Source organism: Megalops cyprinoides, chromosome 6, assembly GCF_013368585.1.
Source record: "Megalops cyprinoides isolate fMegCyp1 chromosome 6, fMegCyp1.pri, whole genome shotgun sequence".
NCBI lineage: Eukaryota > Metazoa > Chordata > Actinopteri > Elopiformes > Megalopidae > Megalops > Megalops cyprinoides.
Genome location: NC_050588.1, coordinates 33579622 through 33601334, shown reverse-complemented (window position 1 = coordinate 33601334; position 21713 = coordinate 33579622). Strand labels below are relative to the sequence as shown.

At 40.0% G+C, this 21713-nt stretch overlaps 1 protein-coding gene across 1 annotated transcript; it reads right to left on the bottom strand.

The window, feature by feature from the left end:
- Positions 1 to 16470: 16470 nt before the first annotated feature.
- On the bottom strand, positions 16471 to 20658 carry gdf5 (growth differentiation factor 5). Its single transcript, XM_036532139.1, has 2 exons — positions 19908 to 20658; positions 16471 to 17486 (listed from the first exon to the last, which is right to left on the bottom strand). The coding sequence occupies exons 1-2, from the start codon at positions 20656 to 20658 to the stop codon at positions 16624 to 16626; spliced, it is 1614 nt and encodes a 537-aa protein (XP_036388032.1). The 3' UTR covers positions 16471 to 16623.
- Between the last annotated feature and the right edge of the window lie 1055 nt (positions 20659 to 21713).

Here is a 21713-nt window from a genome sequence, read left to right as displayed (position 1 = left end):
AGGCATTACACTGTATGTTATATATTTGGCAATATTCTAATAGTTTGGAAGTAGTTATGAGAATAAACATGCCCATTTCATAATTAACAGGTTCCCTGGGTTCCTTTTCTTTGAAAAATAGTCAAGTGTATACATGACGTTTTGAGCAGATCAGTTGTACACGTCGGTTTAATTAAACGTAAAGAACATAATTTAAACCACCACGTTAAAAATCATGATCAATAATTAAACAATGTGCACACTTCCTGTCTAATGCTCATTCGATACTAATGTGAATTTGATCATTTCAAACTCAACAACAAACAAGCCAAATCCTTCTATGCCAAGCCTCGATTACTGCATTATCCAAGGTTAATCCATGTGTGTTCAAATATGGGCCAGATATAACCCTGTTATATAAAGACGAGAAAAAAAAACACAATGTCACGAGATGAAAAATAATTCTTGTTATCCAACAGTACAGTGTCTGCACCTTGAACCACATGGATTCAATTACCATACAGCATGAATATTCAGCTGATTTGATTCCTGCAAGCACGTTCAACAATGAGCTGTTTTTTGTCCTGTTGCAAGTATAGGGTGTTCAGCACTGAAATGGTTCTTTCATCTTCTGGCATTTGGACATCACACCAGAGCTAGGCATGCCTCTAACTTGTCTGCCATAGTTGCAGATTTTATTGAATTTCACATTGCATTCCTTTTCATCTGGGAGAGGGATATGTACCACTTTAAATAAAATAGGCATACATTTTCAAATATTGAGTATTTCTTGCTGAAACAGGAAAGAAGGTCATATCATTTATTGTTTCACATTTTTCTGCAGTTTGCTTTGACACACACGCTGTTGCTTCTTAACAAACAGATCTCTAAGGGTGTTGCACAGAGTAATACAGGTAATGATTTTATTTGCGTGTTGCATGTGAATGTGCAGTTTTCGCAATATGGGCCAAGTGGTGATATTCAGGATAAATAAAGATTTTTTTGTACTCTATACAGCATTGCATTATCAAGCTAATTTTTCACTCTTGTGACAGAATCTCAGACGGTGGCCTGCTGTTCTTGCAGACCATATAGTAACTGTGAATGTGTGAGACGCACAACTAGGGTATTGTATAAGTAGAAGACATTCCATTCAAATATAAAATGAATAATAACCTTAGATATCTCTTTTATCAAAGGAAATACTAAATCAACCAGATCACATAAGTCGATTATGGAGCCATCATTTTGCCAAACCATTCTGGGTACGATACTTTGCTGAAAACCATATCAAGGACTGGAATCTGCATTTCTCTGACAAGTAAAACCATACCATTATTTCACAATTGCTCCCTGATTGGCAAAGCAAGGAGCAGTTGGTTGAAAAAAAAAATGCAGCCCTTACTCCAATGGGACAATAAAGAGTTAAAGTCAGTCATCTACCCCCTGCCATAAGGGCTAGTAATTAATGAACTTGTACTTGTTAGAAAAAGGAGCTGGCCATTTGTACACTCCCAAGGTGGCAGTCAGCCCTTGAGTGCAGCCGTTCCCCTCACAGCTTAGCGGTCACTGGCTGCCTCCTGAAAGAAGCCCTTCTTTCACCCTCCTTCCCATAGCTGCCACTTCCACTAAACACCTCAGACTGCAAGAGTCCCTACAACTCCCCAAACCAAACAAAAGTATCAGTTATTCTGCCACACTTCTGAAATGCTCTACCCCTCCCCCCCCCCCTCATCACCACATGCTCTGTGTCCTTAATTTTGAGTAATTTTGTAGTACGTTTTCGCTCTCCTTTTTACATTTCTTGCACAACATTTTTCATTTATTTCAACAACTGTCAAGCTTCTAAATTTATTTAAGAAGGGAAAAAAGGCGCTTTGACTTGAGTGTGATAGTCAAAGTTAAGGACCAAGTCCATTGCGCTTAGATTGAATCCCTTTTCCTCCTCCTATCCTCTCCTTCTTTCTTGCTGGCTAAAACTTTATTGTGCTGCTCCCCATCTGTCTTCTATTTACAGAACTGAGAAGGCCTATATGGAGTCCTTGGACACTATCCAACAACGCCCTGTGAGGGAGGCCGAACAGCCCTGGGCCCAGGGAGATGAGGGGTGGAGGAGTCTCGGGCAGGGACTGCGCGGAGCGACAACGCAAACCCAGGAAGGGACATAGTCCTGGTGCGGTCCTAATTAATCCATTACCACCGCCTTTCATCTAAAACTGTCTCCAGTCCAAATAATTAATTCATCCCACAACTGTAAGGCCTTTGTAACTGCATGTGCAGAACACGGTTCCCGAGCATAACTCCCAATGGTTATGTTTTGGAGTTATGCTTTTTACAGGTATGGTACATGGAGATGTGATCAGTAACAATTTTTACATTCCAGAAGCATTTGTTGCTTGAGACACATTATGATGTCTTTTTATTTTAGGTGTTAATAATCTGTATAATTGTCCTTGAATGCCAAATTGCATTTATAGATTTCAGTTTTAAAGGAGAATATGTGTTAAGTTACAATGTATAGGCATATGTTCATGCACAAAATCTTCAGGAAAATATCCTTCCGTATGAACAACAATGAAATCGAAATTTTTCTTCAGTACATGTAAACAAACATGCATAAATTACGTCACTGTATTGCACATACACAAGCTTTCTTTTATGTTAAACTACATTAGAAATGATCGCATCTTTAAACAAGGTAAGTTTATCAAAGGATCAATAAATTATTACTGATTACTGAACATGTACAGCAGTTTCAGGATTCAAAGTTCATATGGATCTCTTCAGAAGAAATCACTCATAAGTGAATTTAAGTGAAATCTGAGCAATCATAAGATGAATAATGCTTAACCAAAAACTGGAGGAACATCGGTGGTTAATCATTGCTTGACATACGTTGGTCAAAAGAACCCTGAGATGAGAGAAGTTTTGAATTTCATGCTGTCTCTTAAGTCTTCCAGTGTGGTTGGGAAGCAAAGAGAGAGGCAGAGACACTTCTTTGAACATGTCTTGATTTGACATTCTGTTATAGAACCTTTAGGGCAAATTGCTTTGATTGTGAACAGAAAAAAAGAACAGAACGATCAGAACCCTGTTGATATTGATTAAAATTCACAAAATGTTAGTGTTAATATGAGAAATTAAGGACCCACAGATACTCTGATGTGCACTGATCCACAGCAGTCGTCTGTCCTAGACTAGGGATTGCCTGGCTTTTCTTACACACCCAAACACATGCAGACACAGACACCCAAACACATGCAGACACAGACACACAGACGTAAACACACACATATACGCACGCACACACGCAAGAACACACACGCACACACACACACACACACACGCACACACACACATACACACACAGAGCGAAGAGGGAGAGAACTGGCACAATTTGGAATGCCCAGTGGAAATCATTATGGCCTTACTTTGCCGACATAACCGGCTTTTGAACATGTTCTGTTCCACTCAGCCTTCAAACTGTGGGTGGAACTGCGTGTAAGTCACCCTTTCAACCGGGAGACGCTGAGAACACAAACATGAGTATTTGTTTACAAATTACAACTTTCTTGCTCTCTCTTACTTAAAAGGACACAACGTGTAGCATGTTTTAAATCGTGCATCTCAACAGAACCGAATTTCCACCCCCCCCCCTGTCCAAAGCTGTTAAAAGTGGCATTTCTTTCTTTCTTTTAAAATCATGAGCTCCGAAGTGCCACTTCTGAGTGAGGCTGTGTGAAAGGAAATGGCTTCAGAGAGAGCTCATATTTTCTTATTTCACAGAGCGGTGTTTGCCCGGCACCTTGCAGAGAGAAAAACAGTGTTTTCTTAATGACGAGCAATGGGTGAGAATGTCAGCGGGATCATGTAGCCTGAGGCCCTTCTCGATGTGCGAAGTTTACTTTAAATGCCAGATGCAGAAACCTTTAGTAAGTCCCAGAAATGAACCTGGCCACATTTTCGGGGGGCGGGAAATAAAGCCTGCCTCTTGCACCGCAGACCCAAGGGACGGCGGTTCAAGCTCAGGCCCAGATTAACAGATAAAAACACTCACTTTGTGAGCACTTACCCTCAGGTTTTTTTAAATATGCCCTTTTAGGTAAAGGTCTCTTTGTATATTAGCAGTTTTGGTGGTAAGTTGGGGACACGAAGTTGATTAACTGCCCTTTTTTACAGTTCGCCCCGCAAACCACCTGTTCTTCATCCAGAGGGACACAGTGCTCTTTGCAAACCATGCCAAAATCAGTGGCTGCAAAGACAGGACAGTCTTATGATTTATGTTCGCATAAACGTCACAAGAGATATGAGATCTTAACATAGAAAATCTGCCTCATAAAAATATCAACACAGGTTGTAGACTCATAATTCACCCCATATTTTCATCCTCCTCCTTTTGTGTGTTTCTCCTTGTGATGTCTTTGTGTGTTTAGCTGGTTGAAAAGCTACAGAGACCTCTGGCTTAAGGTTAGTACTGTATGTCCATTTAAAATTAAACCTCTGGTCTTTTTACAGCTTGGACATCCAAGAGGGGGGACACCTGAGGTCAGTGGGACGTGAAATAACACAACTGTCCAAAATCACAAAATGCAAAGATATTCTATTCATGAGTTAGATATGTCACTCCACACTATACCTGCTTCCACTAGACAGTTCTGGTGAAGACTGCTCTTTATATCTGTACTCATTGATGTTCCTGTTCATAAGCAGTCTACTCCAGAGCTTATTTTGGTTCTGCAAATTGATTGACATTTTCAATAAATTTGCCAAAACCAAAACTCAAACCATCAAAACTAAACCGACAGTTGTCTCTGTCTTAAAAAAAAAAAAAGATTATCCTCTTCAGTACTAGACTTACTTACTTACTTACTTGGCTAAACAACAGCAGCTAACACAGATTTGAGTGCTGCCCTGTGTGAGTGAGCTACGCAGCCTCTTGGAGTACAGCACCCCAGGAGCTAGCAGTGTCAATATGTAGCTAAACCCTCCAATGCAATGTCTTTCTATAGACGTATTGGAGAGCAGGGCAGGTGGTGTGGCAGACATAAGACAGACAGGTTTAATGTACCCACACCCATATTTACAGCCTAAGTGCTAGCCACAGCACCACATTACAGCTGCACCTGCCCGCTGTGTGTCTGGCAGTTCGTTTTCACCGTGCTTTTCAAACATGGCTAGAGAGATATAGCAGAAAGGTCACAGGGCGTGGTTTCCCACGTATTGTTATTTATTAACTTATTTTACGTAGCCGTTCATTTCACATTATTCTTAGACTCATGCAGGTTGTTGTATCAGTGAAAATGATACTGAGAGAAGGGTAGTGAGAAGGGTACAGTGATTACATGAAAATTGCGTGTATTCTCATTTTTACATTTTGAATTTCAATCACATAGTATGCGTACAAGGAACTCTGAAACGTGAAACAGCATGTAATGAAATCACAGCTATTTAAATAAGAAAAGAATGAATGAAGTATTTGTTAATCCCTTGGGATACATACAGGCTGTTTGGGGAACTGGGGTTACAACTTAATACTGTATGAGCACCATATAATACTGTGTTTTCTGTGTTTATCTTCGACACTTACATGATCAGCTGGAGATGAAAGGGTTAACCGCTGAGGGAAAAAGTTAAAAGTTCAGCATCTGAAAGGAAATTAGCGAAATGCCAGACAGCTGAACAGAAATGAACGGCGGGAAGCACAGTAAAAGTCCTGACAATATACGTGTACATGTGTATGTGCGTACCGTTTATGTACCTGTTGCGGTATGCTGTATCTGCGATACAACATTAATGCATTGTACGGCTGCTGCGGGGCCATGTGCTGAAACAGTGTCCGATTCTCTTACAGTTCAGTCCAGTGACTTACCCTGGTAGGCAGCCGATCCCTGACAGCACATCAGAACCTCCCGTTGCATAAGCGCCAGCCTTTTGATTCTCCCCACATGCAGCGTCAGCGTGCTGGCCTCGGCTTTTGTGCATGTTACCGTGAGCGGAAAGAAAGCTCTTTTCTCTCTTAATGTTCCTGACAGTCGGGAGGAGGAGAAATTCAAGATATATTAGCCTACTATCTTCTCTTCAGCCTGGAGCATGCGGAGGAAATAATAATAAAAAATAGCACTTCGGAGGTTTCTTTCATGCAACTGCCAATGTAGCAGGTGGAGCAAGCTTTGTCTTGGCCACTTTGAAATGCAGCCTAAGTGGCCTCCTATTAAGTAATTGGACAGTACTGACACACCGACAAATCTGTGCTCCCGTCAGGACAGGCGTGTGTGTTCTGCAAATGAAGATTTACGCGATTAGAAGTGGGAACTGGGAACTGTTTGGCTGGAGGTGTCTTCAGCGTGTGGGAGAACCCGGAGAGAAACCAAAGGGAGCAGAACTGAGATATAAAGCGTTGTGAAGTGCCGCTGGCCACTGAAATGCAAACATATTGACATTCTCCTGTGATGATAGCAGTGGTGTGTCACAGTGGTAAGGAGCAGGACTCGTAACCAAAAGGTTGCTGTATACATAGATAAAAACTGACACCTATATGTAAGCTGATCGGGATAAGGGCGTCTGCTAAATGACAACACAATGTTACGCAGTGTAAAGTAGCCTAATGATGTATGGAGTAGACTTTGAGGGGAGTAGTCACCAATGGAGTCTTATAGGCTGCATTCTGATGTGATACTTCTGTTTTCTATCCAATAATAGTACATTTTAATGCCAACTAATTAACAAACTGTGTGACCGACTGATTGATTGAGTCACAATACTAACTGTATGGCCATTGAAGCCAACTATTTATCTTTGTGGGTGGCTAACTGACTAGGAAACTGACACTAGCCTGTCAGGCAATTGACCAACTGTGTGGTTATTCTCTTTTTTAATACATTTAAAAAATTTCTGGTGCTTAGTGACATATGAGCATGTGCAAGCAATTGTAAAGAAAATGACAATGTGCGCACCTGACCTGATGAAGTATATTCCTGGGTTGCGCAGATTGTGCATCTGGGGGGAGAACAAAATGGTGTGCTATCTAGCTACCATTAAATTCCATTGTCAAATTGCTCCAAACTTTGTGTCTGCTTGGGTCCATAGGCAGCACTGCCTCTCCACACCACGGTGATGATCCCCCCTCAACAGAGTGGAGCAGGAGTGAGCTCTTGTGCCCAAGACTCTTACCCCAGTGCAGACTGTCAAATAATCAGCTGCCAAACTGAAAGCAAATTTAGTTCACCAGACAGGGGACAATCTATTGGTGTAAAAATGTAAAATGTGCGTAGTTCCTTTCTCTTACTCTAGGTACATTGCAGAGTTCAATGCTTATCTTTGATTTATCCTGAGGTTAGCCAGCTCAAACATCTGTTTAGACTTTTCTAGAACTTTAAAATTGCCATTTGTTGGTTAACATGCTTCAACCAGCCTCTGATTTCGCCTTTGGTTTTTATAAATATAAATATCTGAAATTCATTGACTGCCTTCAGGTTCTGTGTGTGAATTTTAGAGGAGCACAAACAAAACCATTTTCACGATTTTGGTCAAAAAATTGCAATACAGTGCTGAAAGTGCTGGCCGTCTCAGTTCACCGTTATAAACTTTGCTGGATTGAAACAGGGGTCTGTGCCCTGAGCAGTTTCTCACAGAAGGGAAAATAATTTTGATGAAAACAAACTGACCAGGTAAAGCTTCACTGTTCTTTTAACCACGGTGTCTTTTTACATTTGCAAAGATGACTCTGATATCTTCTGTCCATTGTCCCAAATATGGACATATGGGGAAAAAAGAGGTTGCTCTTACTGTACACACAGAGCTTTTCAGCATCTTTTAAAATCTCCGGGTCATATTCCAACGTGTGTAAATACTCTCTGTCCCTCGCCAAATTTACTGAAGTTATTCAAATGTCTGGAAGGGACACATATTGAATGAATTGATAGACCTTTAAAAAGTTTCACTGTTTCATGGAGGAAGACTTCCATGAGGCAGTGCCTGATTATCAGCACAGTTGGCCTCGGTTATTGATGCTTTCTACTGGCACTTTATTTCTTCCTTGCTGCTGTTCTGTTTCTCCTTTTCTATGGTTACTTACTTGTACAACGGACAATTTATGACCCCAGAATAACCAGGGTACATTTTGCGTCATATAAATGATTACAGCTGGATGTATTCTAAAGTAATTCTAGTTACTTTTATAGGGCTGAATAACAGTTTCAGGTCTGAAATTCAAACCAGCAACCTTCCTAGGCTGCACCTTTTCTCAGTGTGAAAACAGCTCTGTGGTCACAGAGCCCTTTACTTTGGCGTTCAGTTTGGAGCCCTTCACCCTCTGATGTGTCACTTAGGTGTGAAACGAGGTGTGAGAAACTTGTTTGGCTTTGCATTGTGGGTAAATACTGTCCATTTCCAGCCCCAGAGACGTTTTACGTAGTTTCTGTATTGAGTTACTATTCCCAACAAGTAAATATGCTGTTCAGAGTTGTGCAATTCCTAAGAGCAATCAGTTCGCTGGAGATAAATCGATTATTTTGATGAAAAATGAGACTGCCAAAAAACATCATGCTTCGTGCACACTCTCTTCCATGTGTCCAGGCCAGCACGATGCTACAAGGTCATGTTACAGCCTTATACAAATAAACCTAAATGTTGGGAACTGTAAGAAAGTTTGATGGTATGTAGCATTTTATTATTTGTGGAATACTGTCAATAAACACTGACAGTAGTTTTTTACAAAATTTTAACAATTACCTATGCTTTCTAAAACATTTTTAAAATCATCTCAGTTAACATTTCAGATCTGAGGAAAACGTTCCATCTTATTTTTATATATTTATTAAAGGACCTCAAATGTAACTTGCTTGATAAGGAGTGTGGACTACAGCACCTCATGCCCTGAATGCATGTACAATGCAACAGAGTTGCTTTGCAGATCTGTCTCTTGGGAGAGGTGTAGTAATTGAAGGCCTCTGAATTACACTGGCTTCACATTCACTGGCATTCACGAAAAGCATTGTTTAGTTACATCACACCTATGCAGAGTTTCCAATCCTTTTAGAGCCGTCAGCTTCTCCTCACCCTTCTGAGTTTGAATTCATGTAAGCACATGTAAACGGTACAGTTATATCACACAAGTGCGCCTCACAGATATGCATAGTGTTTTCACATGAAACTGAATTTAGTTTGTTTTTCTCCAGATGTTCTCAGTAAAGATTAATTATAAAATCAAGATTTTCTTTGCTTTTACATTTGTAGAAGCTTAATGACAATTGTAAAGAAACCAATTACTTACAATTTTTAAACTACATACTGCTACCTGTGCAATGCTCATGGATGTCCCTTTGAAATTTGATGTCTTCCACTGGAAATTGGTAAAGATTTTTTTTTTTTTTTTTTTACAATACCTTTTTTAACCCGTACAGAACTTCACTCAAGGCTCTTTACAATCTCATTCAATCGCTGCTTGTTCCCAAAATCAAACCCACCCCCTACTCATAGGGGGAATTTGCCAAGCTGTACCTCCGTGGCCCCAGTAGAAGTAACTTTATGTAATTAAGAGCTGGGCAGAAAGTCCTTCAGGAGCTGTGTATGTGTGTGTGTGTGTGTGTGCTCGCGAGTGCATGTGTGTGTGCGTGTGGTGAACAGGAGGGATGTGGTACAAGACTGTGGTGTGACGGCCAAACATAACAGGACGAGCTAAGGACATGTTTGTGTAAGAGCTGGAAATTTCTCTCTGGGAATGGGGGTGCACTACCCGCAGAAAATGATTACAGGTATTTGAACAGATGCAGGGGGTGGGGATGTATAAAGAAATGGTTTGTGGAAGCGTACTCACCATTGATACTGCATGCCTTCCTGTAAATATTATTTTTCAACACCAAAATCCTCAGAGGAGCTGAATAATGACTGTCAACTGATCCAATTGAAATTGTCCGCATGCACAATAAAGCATCTGTTTTTTGTCATTCTCGAAAGTAAAACCATCTACAATTATTTACTGTGTACACTTTTATTCAGTTTATTATTTTCAGCTTCAAAATGCATTCTGTCATGGAACCGTATGGCCACGGGAAATATCATTCTTAAATTAAAATAATCATATGCATAATTATATGAATGAAAGTAACTGTAAAATGACAATCATAGTTAATCATCTAAAGGCAATGAATGACATTTTAATGAAATAAAAGTGAGTCACCATTAATTATTACACTAGAAACTGAAAATAGTCATCATTAACTATTTATATATGATCATGTCCAATGTATTGTTTTGATAAAAGAAAAGGAAACAAAAGAAAACTGTCTCGCAGTTGTTCACTTTGTCCTCTTTTTTTTCTTTGTCCTCTGACCTTTTTTGTAATACCAGCTTTAATGATTGGGCTAAAACTCATAAGCATGCCACTGCTTCTGCTGAACTGTAGGTTACAGGTCACACACGCATATTTTATGCAGGAAATGACATAATTGTGTACATGGAGTTTAGGCAGTTACTCAACTACTAACGGGCAAGCATTGTTTAAAATGGCATAACCCTCTATTTACCCACTCGGCTTAAGTTTCATACTTCGGCCAAATGCAATAAAATTTAACAAAACATACCTGTATTCTATTTAAATCCCAATACAAGCTCCAGTAGAGTTCATTTGACAGTTGATACAGAGCCAGTAATTCCCAGAGGATGCAGTCTTTAGCCTGTTGAAAATAAGTTACTGATGCTGGCCATTGCCAGAGGAGAACAGGATTTTGAAAAGGGACGAGTCTCCACTGAAGAGCCAGTTTATCAAGGCGATGGAGATCCGTCATTTTCTGTTTCAATATCATAATAATGTGACTGAATCTAATGGGGATTTTAAAAGGTCATGTGGGTACTAGACAGAAAATACCTCTATTTCCAAACAGTGTGCGATTGTTTCTTTGTATTACAATTTACCATGTTGTCATGGTTAATCTTATTAACTTTACATAATCTATGTTTGACTATCCTTTTATAGAATATTGTAAAATGTACAACTGCATATCCATCATAATGCACAACTAAATAACTCACAATTTTTTCCCACAATCTTGCACACCTATACAGCCACACTTTGAATAGCATTTTTAATGAGTTTTAAAATGTATAATTCAGACAGTGATAAGAGCACAAAGAATTGCTTTTTTTCTGATTATGGGTTTTGCCTAAACTGTGCCATCATGTCTCTCATCGGCACCAATGCATGTGCATGTCTCTCATCAGCACCGCTGTCTCACATACAATGAACCTTCTGACATACATACGCTCTCAGAATGCTTACATGTTGTCTTTGTTATTCATCAGTTCAAGAAACTGGGAAATTATCATCCCAAAATTTTTGGGAAGGTTATTAATACCAATTTACGTAATGTTAACTGACACTGCTAACATTGACTAGATGGTGTAGCAAGATGACTACAAAGCTGGCTATATATAGCTAATTGGATGCATGACTTCTATCAGCAAAACAATCTACCTGACTGTCTCACTACCTAACCGTTTAGTTTATTGTGTGTTTATTCCATAATCTGGCATCAAAACAATGATTTTTTTTTTCACCACGGTAGAGTGTGTACTTACACATTCACATCCACTCCAAGACAGACTGATTGGCTGGGAGGAGTATGATCATCGCTCCAGCTTCTGACATCATTGATTAACCCAGTGTCCAGTATCATGTCGTTATGATGCTGATGTAGGCAGGGAATCCCCTTGCTCTGTATTCTTCCAGCAAGACCTCCTCCTTCCGATTATGTTGCAATAGTCAGCTAAGCTCCGTGCAAAATTGGACTTTGTATTCTTTGACATTTTTTTTTCTTTGTGTCAGTGGAGTAAATATTACTGTGTTGCAAAAACACAAATGCAAAAATGAATCCAATTTGTTTTAATAGAGGTTTGTGGCTTTCAATGAGATGAAATTGCTAATCATGCTAGCTAGCTATATGTTGATAATATAGCTAGCTACAGGAGCTGGCTATCATGGCAGTGACTTACATGTGAATGAAGGATACACACTGTTTTGTATTCCATACTTAAGAATAAAAATGCAATTTTACAAGAACTTAATCAGCTATAGGTCATGCCAGAAAAGCTTGTTTGAGCCTAGAATGACTTGATTGATTTATATCTCTTTTTCCTTTTTTTTCAGTATAGATTTATAAGTTGTGGGCTATATTTGTAATTTATTGAAAGGTGGTAAAAATATTAATGGGATAACTACAAAAAACTCAGTAGGAGTGGTCTTCCAAAATAAGTTTGTGCTGAAGAGAACCAAAGTGTGGTATTGGTGGAGTACCATTGTGAACAGACTTACATTTCAAAACTGACAGAAAATACTAAATGCTAATACAAAAATGCTACAGCTGCTGAAGCAGTCATTAAGCTGGTCTGCAGAAGAAATGATTATGCATCTTACACCAGGAACAAATAGTGCCACCCAGAGGCAAATCGTTTTCATGTCATTATCATAATAAATATCTTCTTAATTGCACAAACCCCTGGGCATGCTTCAACCTGAAGGCATTTATGAGAGATTTGTGACTTGTGGAACTTCTTACACTCAACTACTGAATGCATGTAAATGAACCCAGAGTCTGTAGCTGCATACAGAAACTTACAGAACCATGTACAGATACCAGAAATGGTGATATGGTGAGAGGACACACAGGCTTTAAAACACAATTCTGTGTATACCATGACAACATATGCCCACCACTGAATAACATTCTAATAACCTGATGGCCTACACTTTGCCAAGACACTTTAACTCCTTGGGAATATTGAGGCCTATACAGAACATGGTAAGGTATCCTTTCCAAACAGCACTTTCAGAATAGCAACAATCAAAACTTTTTTTTTACACATTAGGAGATCATCATCAGTCATCATCAACAGCCATAATCCATTTGAACTCAGAAACAATAAGCCAAAGAAAGAGACTGACAGAGTTGAGTCAATACAAAAGACCTTGTTTATTACTCTTATTAATATGTACAGTAAAGTCTAGATAAGACCAGGATCTATAACTCTCTATCATTCATAGTAAAGATGCAGTATCCCTACAGATCCAATGGTTATTAGATACCACAGAGGTCTGAATATTTCATTATGTGTTATAGAGCATATTGTGGATACAGTATCCAAACAAGTAGCAACATATCACATTCATATGTAATATCTCATAATAATTCACCAGTCTTATTGTGAAGGACAAGTTGGACACCTTTACCATCCACACTGATAATACAATTATAGCTTACTAACTAATGTTTCAATGCAGTTAGTTACTGTACATGCTTCTCAAATGAAAATGTTTGCAGTCCTTCAGTTATCTATAACGTGAGCAGGAGTAGCAGTATTGTTGCTCATGCTACTGTAGCATGCTTTGACAGTGCCTGTACATCTCAGTTTTAAAACAGTGTACTGAAGAACTTGCTACCTCTTCTGGCAAGGCTACATGCCGTTTAATACTGAAATACAGCGTGGGTTTTGACCCTCAGTCACTTTCAAGTTATCGCTCCTTAAATAAAAAGAACCGTCTTTTCCCAGCATTGAAATCCCACAAGAAAAGGTTGGCATACTACAATAAACACAATAAAAAGATATACACAGGCAAATAAATATTCCCCCAGGGTGGCCCGCAAATATTATGGGAGAGTCCGTTTTCAGTGACAATTGGAAACATCCATATATTTCTGCAGGTGTTCGCCACATTGGAGACCAGAACAGGAAAGGAAAGCAGAGGCAGTGAGACAGGTACTTGGCAGTGTTTTCAGAGTAAGGCAGCTTAAACACCCCCCCCCCCCCCCCCCTCGGCTCGGCACAGATGTGAAGTAGAGATTTATTACAAAAGCTGCAACATCTCCATTAATGTGTCTAGCCATGACGAAATACTAGATTATTCTGTTGTCATGCAAAGAATGTAAATAGAAGGAAACAGAAAAATTATCTGTCTCACAAAGAATGCCTTGATACAGGGAAATGTCAGCCAGATTCAGTGAGGGCTGAATAACACTCCAGTTAATCTTCCTGGAACCAAGGCATGACCTATGTACATTAGCCTCTCATTTTCAAAGACTGATTTTTATCAGCTAATGAAAAAAATTGAAGTCCAATACATATTATATGACTGCATTTTTTTAACTGTCTAAAATGTCTGTAAATGATCATGCTAAATGTATCACTTTTAACATGGAGCCAATTACTGTCCAGCAGGACTGTGGAGATTTAAGTATGTAATGGTTACAGCTCTTTAGCTTCTATTGTTCAGTCAGGAATTTTGCAGCATGGTTATCAAATTTTGAATTGTGAAAGAAGTAGCATTATGCAATATATCAGTAACGCTGTTAAAGTAATTTTCAGGTTGACCAGTTCTTTGATAACGGTGTATGTATGTGTGTGTGTGTGTGTGTGTGTGTGTGTTTGTGTGTTGATTAACCTAACAAATATGCTTGCCAGCTCCTTCTGGTTGTTACTGCATACTGTATGGCTCAGTGTCAATGCAATGCGTCCCCTTGCTAACCCAGCAAGGAAATTCCAGCGGGAGTCGGTTGTGCAACTCGGGGATGAGTTTTGCCTGCGTGGAGGCAGGGTGGGGGGTGGGCTGTTGTGGGGGCGGGGGGTTTGGGGGAGGGGGGCGGGGGGGGTTATGAACTCTGCTGGAAAAAAAGCTCTGTATCTGTAGTTAGGGATGTGTGCATCCTTATAATGTATTATGTGCTTTTGAGCTTTCACACAAGTCCTGGGTGGCACTTGCAAACCTGGAGTAAAGGATTTGAAATACAGCTGAAAATGTCAGTGTCATGCCTAGGGCCAGATATAACTTCTTATAACGTCTCTCTCTCTCTCTCTCTCTCAAATATTGGCTAGCCACATGATAAAATTCCTCCAACATCTGTCTAGGAAATTCAAGACAGCATTTACACAATGTTAAACATCGGTCAGGAAAGCCAAGCCAGATCTGATAATAAAACCGACAAGAATTCTAAGCTGCGGCAAGAAAACCGTGACCACAGCACACTTATTCTGGACAAAAGGCCGTCCACAGCAGTGTGTCGAGGAGACAGGGTGACACACCACGTCCTCTCCCCGGTGCTCAACACACACATGGACACGTTTTTCTTGTGGCTATTCCCAAAATACCATTGTGAAACTGACATCGAATAATGGAGGCGGCAATTAAAGTGGTAGTAAATTAGGTTACTCGTGTAGGCTCTCTGAATGAGATCTCGCATGTGTTTCTGATTATTTCTGGAAACACAAGACTTCGCTTTAATACCATTTGATCCTGTACTATTTGATTCAGTTTGACACTTTGCCACAATCCAGGGCCACTAACAGTGACAACGAAACCTAATCCTGTAAACAATTCATGTTTCTGCTTAAGCTGCAGACATTTCTACATTTCAAAAAACAACTCTATACAGCCCAGAGAGCATAATCCGATTAGAAGTTTTTCTATTGGGAAAGTATGTATCCAAATCCATTCCATAAATCAGTTCAAATGGTGAAGTGCATAGGAGAGTCAATTATTCAGATATTTTACATCATATTTTTGTAACAGGTTGTAATAGATTTTTCATATCATAAACTGTTGGACATTGAGGTCCTTATATGACAAAAGATCTGGGTTACTTGCTTTTCACACACACAAAAATAACAAAATAAAATAAAAAACTGGGCTAGGATGTTTTATGATCATATGTGATATATAATGAAGTCTTTATTCATTTAACTCTAACACAAGCCTCTGATGTACACATTGATTCAAGACCAAAATTAGCAGCAACTGTTAATTTGATTGCCATCAGGTAATTAAATTAACAATTAGAATGTCCCTGATCCAATTTCTGCTGGCTTTGAGATTTGAACATAAGTTAGGAGGCCACTGCAAATATGTGCAGAGAGCAGCTTCATTATTACACACAGAGAAACATATCCTAGCTATCTTTACTCAGTTTCTCAATTTTGCGTCAGAATAAATGCAGACAAAATGGATATTACCTTTGTGTGATAAATGAAGGTCTACACTCAATAACAAAATATCAATCTATTTAATTCAAAACAAGTATAAACATATACACAATGAAAGTGAAGTTTACATCTTCTAATTAATATGTTGTATTAACAATCTTCTACAATGCAATTATCTACTGGTTTCAACATAGGAATATAACATGGTTATTCTTCATTCTGTTTACCAGTGCTTGGCAAGATCATATTACATTTTGGGTGGGTGGGGGCTGTGTAAAGGAAAATGCACTCATAATAAATGAGATAATACAATGTTATTCCGTTGCTGGTGAACTTGCATCTGGAACATACTTGCAATATGGAACATAGTTTGAATCCATTACCAAGTGTTATGCACTTGCCTATTACTTTATGGGATCAATTTACTAATGTTACTAGTAAACATAATCTAAATGATTATGGGTAATAGTCAACTGGTGTCAATCAAGTGATCTGTCCTCATTTGGACTCAATGGAGGGGATTCAGCTTTCTGAAATCAAGGGCTGCCAAAGAGGTAAGGTCCAGTGCCCTTAGACTAGAATACATTAGACTGCTCTGAGTTTGAGTCTCTCAGTCTTTCTGAAATTTGCAACGGCAATGAAAGGTGGTCAGCAGATCGTTGCGCAGCTAATCAGCTGCTACCTGCAGCCGCAGGATTCCACAACCATGTCCTCATACTGTTTGTAGACCACGTTGTTGGCCGAGTCAATGTAGAGGATGCTAATAGGGCTGAGTCTGGTGGGCACGCAGCAGGTTGGGGGCGTGGAGTCCGGGTCCATGGAGTTCATGAGGGTCTGGATGATGGCGTGGTTGGTGGGCTCCAGGTGGGAGCGGATGGGGAAGTCGCAAACGCCGTCGCAGTGGTAGGCCTCGTACTCCAGCGGGGCGATGATCCAGTCGTCCCAGCCCATCTCCTTGAAGTTGACGTGGAGCTGCTTCCTGTTGCAGCGCGGCTTGGGGTGCTTGGCCAGCTTCTTCCCGCGGGCCACCGGAGCTCGCCGCATCCGTCGCTGGGTGAACAGGTACTCGTAGACCGTCTTGTTGTCGTGACCGGACCTGGCTTTGATCTCGTTGTAGAACAGGTCCCGTTTTTTGGTCCGGCCGAACACTAAGAAGAAAGCCTTCTCTTTGGTCTGCCTGCCCTGACGGTTGAAACCCAGCGCCCTGAGGTCTACGGGTCGCCCACGCTCCAAGGCCTCCAGCTCAAAGCAAAGCTGGACAGTGTTCTTGAAATTCTTGAACAGTTTCCAGATGTCAAACACTTCCCATTTGGGCGCATCTTGTTCCTCAATGGCACGTGATTGGAGCAGCGTTGCTTTCTGCTTACCTGTGGCACAGGTGAAAAGCTTTAGACTGAATACTCCACCCGTAGAGCGAGCTTTGCGGGGGTCTGCCAGCCTCTTCCGGAGAATCCGGAGCTCGGCACCCAGCAAGCCTTCCTTCTCCAGAGAGCTGATGTTGAAGTAATACTTCTGTCTTCTCAACTGAGGGAGGCGATCGTCTGCAAGAGAGATCGAAATTGAAGCCCAGACAGTTATGTACAAGTTAGAGTTACAAGCCTAATGAGTAAGTGACATAAATTATCACCCAGGATTTCCAGTTATGATCTAATGCCAACAGCGCCCAGTGAGTTTTTGGAAATGTGGAGCAAAGAAATGTGATGCTTGGTGATTACATTTTCATTCCTACCCATTGTGATCATCAGATTACTATAAACAAAAGGAGTGAATAAGGTGTCAGATGTTTTAACTATTAAATGCTTTAAAATAGGATTTGAGTCTAATTTTGTCTTGAACATGGACTTAAAATGTGTACTGAAACAATAAGCAAAAGTACCATAGCTATTCAAAATGAGTATTTCAAAATGTAATTGTGGTGAACTTTAATTGAGTTATATTGCCAACACTCACTTTTTTAAAAATCAAATTAGGTAAAAATAAAAGATAAAAAGCATTAGTAGAAAACAGATGGGAGTGATGAAGAAACCCATAACACAATGTAGAGAGGTAGAAGACAAGAACGAAAAGAAAGATCACGTCAGAAACGAGTGTCCTGCTTTTACAGAACAGACATCATAAAGAGCAAGATCTCACAAGCGATCAGGGACACCACTTCTGGTCATACACAGAGGAGGTCAGAGCTAAAACGTGCAAACGACAAGTTGTATAAATAAAGCACAAATTAAAAGTACATTAACTACTTCAAATGTAAACCTTTAACAGCTAGGAATATTAAACAAACATTGTTTAAACATTCTTTTAAACAGTTTTACTTGGTAAAGAAAATACCACATTGAGGCCACCTACTTGTAGCCTTATAGTCTCTGTTTATTTACCTTTCGAAGGCTGTACATCAGACTTGAGAGACCAGAGCAGCAAGGCTACTGACACTGTGACAGGCCCAAACCCAAAATACCAAGGGATTTGAATTATTCTGCCACAGATGGGAAACTTGTGAAGGGGGCTTCCATTGTTTTACCAGTTAGTCTTCAAACATTTAAACTCACAATAACACCAGTTACCACCAATTAGATACTTGTCATGTTCACAATAGATCAATCATTTGGATTCAACATTTGTAAATGAAGCTTTCTCTTCGTTTTTCAGCTGTCATTTTTTAAAAGATTGTGGTGAAGAAGGGGTGTGTGTGTGTGTATGTGTGTGTGTGAGGGGGGTATTCTCTGGTTTGACATTACATTTCACCCTAAAGTCCATAATCATATCCCTTCACTAATAACATTATTGAAACAATCGTGCTGTAAACTGAAAATCTGGTCTGTGTAAGAAAATATGGCCTTGTGTTAAGACTTTGACTAAGTAAATATTAAATATAGTATTTCTTCTTGTTTCTTACACAACATTATTAGTTTAAACATCACCGACCTGAATTCAAACGTTATTTAAGAAATGTGACCCTTAAAATTAATTATGTAACTCCTAAATTTAACACAAAGTTCAGTAAATTTGTCTATTATTATTGGAATAGAGGCTTTAGTTATTTTATTTCTAGTGCAATCCAATTCAATTGGAAGAGTCGTGATTCTTCATAAGATGTCAGTCCAGTCTGTGCAAGTGAGGTGAGACCGGCTGGATATTGATGATTCAGAGCTCAGTTATGTTCTGGGGGAAAGTATGCATAAAATCTGTGCCAAAAATTAAACGGCAACCAATAAAAACACAGCGCAATAATATGTCTGGAGCTTTCTTATTCTCATTATTCAGATCAGTTATTATCAAATCAGAACAAACACATGCCACTTCCAGATCAGAACATTAGTGTTTGTTTCATGGAAAACACATCTGGTGCAGAATCTGGTACAGAAACTTTTCATTACACCCGGTTGTCTAAGTAGTCCAGACAGAAATTTCAGGTAGTAACTGAGCCTTATCTATGAAATGTACAACTTCCTTTTAAAGACACTTAAAATTGCTCTGTGAGATCACACCAACCATGGGAAGTGTTTAGTTTGACATTTAAAGCATCTGCGATTCCCAGCATTTGCCCTTCTAACATCTTTTCAAGGCTTTTCAAGGAAACCTGAAATTTATTTCGGGTTTAAATTTATTATAATGCCATATTAAAAGACAAACTCAAAGTCAACTATTGATCGTTTTATAAGAACATCCCCATGTGACTTTTAACCGCTGTTTACCATTTGATATGTTTCAGGTGAACTGTACACATTTATCTAAAATACAATCATTCAGATTATTCTAGATATAATCCCTGAAAGTGACAGCCTGTAGCCTGCTGCACTGTAAAGCCACCTGTTATGAACAAAATCATTATAGTGTGTGTGTGTGGCATCATCCCATCATCATTCAGTCGTAACCACATACGCTTTTGCCCAATATCTGCTTCGTTCACATTGTTATTTGTTGTACTTTTTTCAGTACAATATGATTTTAATGTTATATTTTACCTTGTCCTTTGTCCACAAAGCTGGTGATGGTATTGGCCATGCCAGCCTCGTGGAGAACGCTACTGTTGACCTCTCCCGTGGAAAGTGACCAGTACAGCGACAACATGTAGTCATGTGGGGTCACCAACGGGTGTTTTGGAGCATCTCTGTCACCCGACTTGTCAGCGGGTTTCGAACTCCTCTGTGCCAGTGGAGCGATATGCTTATGCGTAGCAGCAGGTTTTTGTTGTCCGGTCCTAGCCGGCACCGGGGCGGCTTTGATGCCTGCCTTTACTTTTCCCCGTCCTACCGGGCTTGTGCCCGTGTGCGCGGTTAACGCCCATGGTGCAGTAGCGGAGCTCGCTCTGACAGTGTCTCCGGGTACCCAAGAGCGCGCTGCCTCTTTTCTTCCTAAATTGATTGCCCCTCGAACGTGAGTGGATGCTGCGCTGCCTTGCGCTGTGACTGATGTCACAGTTTTGACTTGGCTGGCTGACTCGCCCTTAATCAGCGGGGGTCCGGTCCTTATACGCGTGATCCGCGCTCCATTCGTGGGTTTCCGCACCGAGGTACCGTAATTTCCCACCATGAGTTTAACGGTACCCCCGGTCCTGGGCTGTGCTCCCGCGTGTCCACCGCCCGTGTTATCCTCCTGTATGCTCTCAGATGCACCGTGTGCGGTCCCGATATGGCTCAATGCCGTTGGGATGAATTCCAGGTATAACAGAGTCCAACACCCCAATAAAAAAGGGAGACGTGTCTGTACTTTCATCCTCTGATCTTCCTTTGAATCTCAGCGAGAAAGAAATGCTCACAGGTTCTTCCAGTTTGAAATAAGTAAACATGAACGGGTTTGCAAAAGTTCAACTGTAGACTAGAATTCAGTTTTCTTTGGACAATTAAACTGCGCAAACCGTTTTCCTCCGCTCCGCTATTCAGTACCATAGTGATACAAATCGCTTGCTTCTGGCACTGCTTTCCAGCGAAGAGAGAGCAATCCGAGAAAACGGTTTGCATTGAGAGGAGCAACTTGACTTCCCTTATACTCCTGCAATTCTGCTCGATATCTTGTAAGAGACTTGTTTAAATCCCACTTTTTCCAAGAGGGAAGAATGGCGTAATGCTGCCGCTGAAGTTTTTTTCCCTCTAAGTTTTGAACCTCGTCCAGTGAAAATATTTCACACACAGAAACCTGCAGGTGCTCAGAAATCTTTACAAACCTGAACTCAGGAATTGGAAACGGAATTCCAACAAAAACCAGTTTAATTACTCTCTGATGTCATGCTGTCTAAACTAATTTAAGTGCAATATTTCTTTTAAAATCTTCTTTGCTCTTTCCACAGCTGTGAGTCATGCTCAACATGAAAAAGGCACTAAGACCCATTCTTTGCATCATGCCATTTAAAGCAACCGTTTACTTAAGCTCTTTACGGTTCTCCAAACAGAGAGGTTAAAAGGGTAGACTTAAGGAAAGGATTCTGAATAGTTTGAAATTGACCTAAGTGTTACATATCCACATGTTATGAAATTTATCTTCTTTTGTTCTTCTCCCAGTTCTCAGAAAAACTTTGAAAAAGGTCAAATTACTGAATATTTTTGCTTGTGGTCATGTTATTGGCTGTGTGGAATGTGTTCACTTATAATAGGCAGGTTTGCCAGCATAACATGATAGTGTTTTGATTCTCTCTCTTCAATTTTATTTTATATATCTGTAGTAACATATTATGTATATGTCACATAATTAAGCCTGTATATTTCTGATGCTGATGCTTGCATACTGTAGCTTTTTGTTTTCTGAAATGATATTTTTCAGTCATTTATGGCTAC

Bases quoted from the DNA above. Each gene is read 5' to 3' on its own strand.
- gdf5 (XM_036532139.1), bottom strand. From the start codon at position 20,658: ATGAAAGTACAGACACGTCTCCCTTTTTTATTGGGGTGTTGGACTCTG. The intron at 17,487-19,907 runs GTAAAATATAAC...TCTCTCTTGCAG, and splicing joins CTTTGTGGACAAAGGACAAG to ACGATCGCCTCCCTCAGTTG.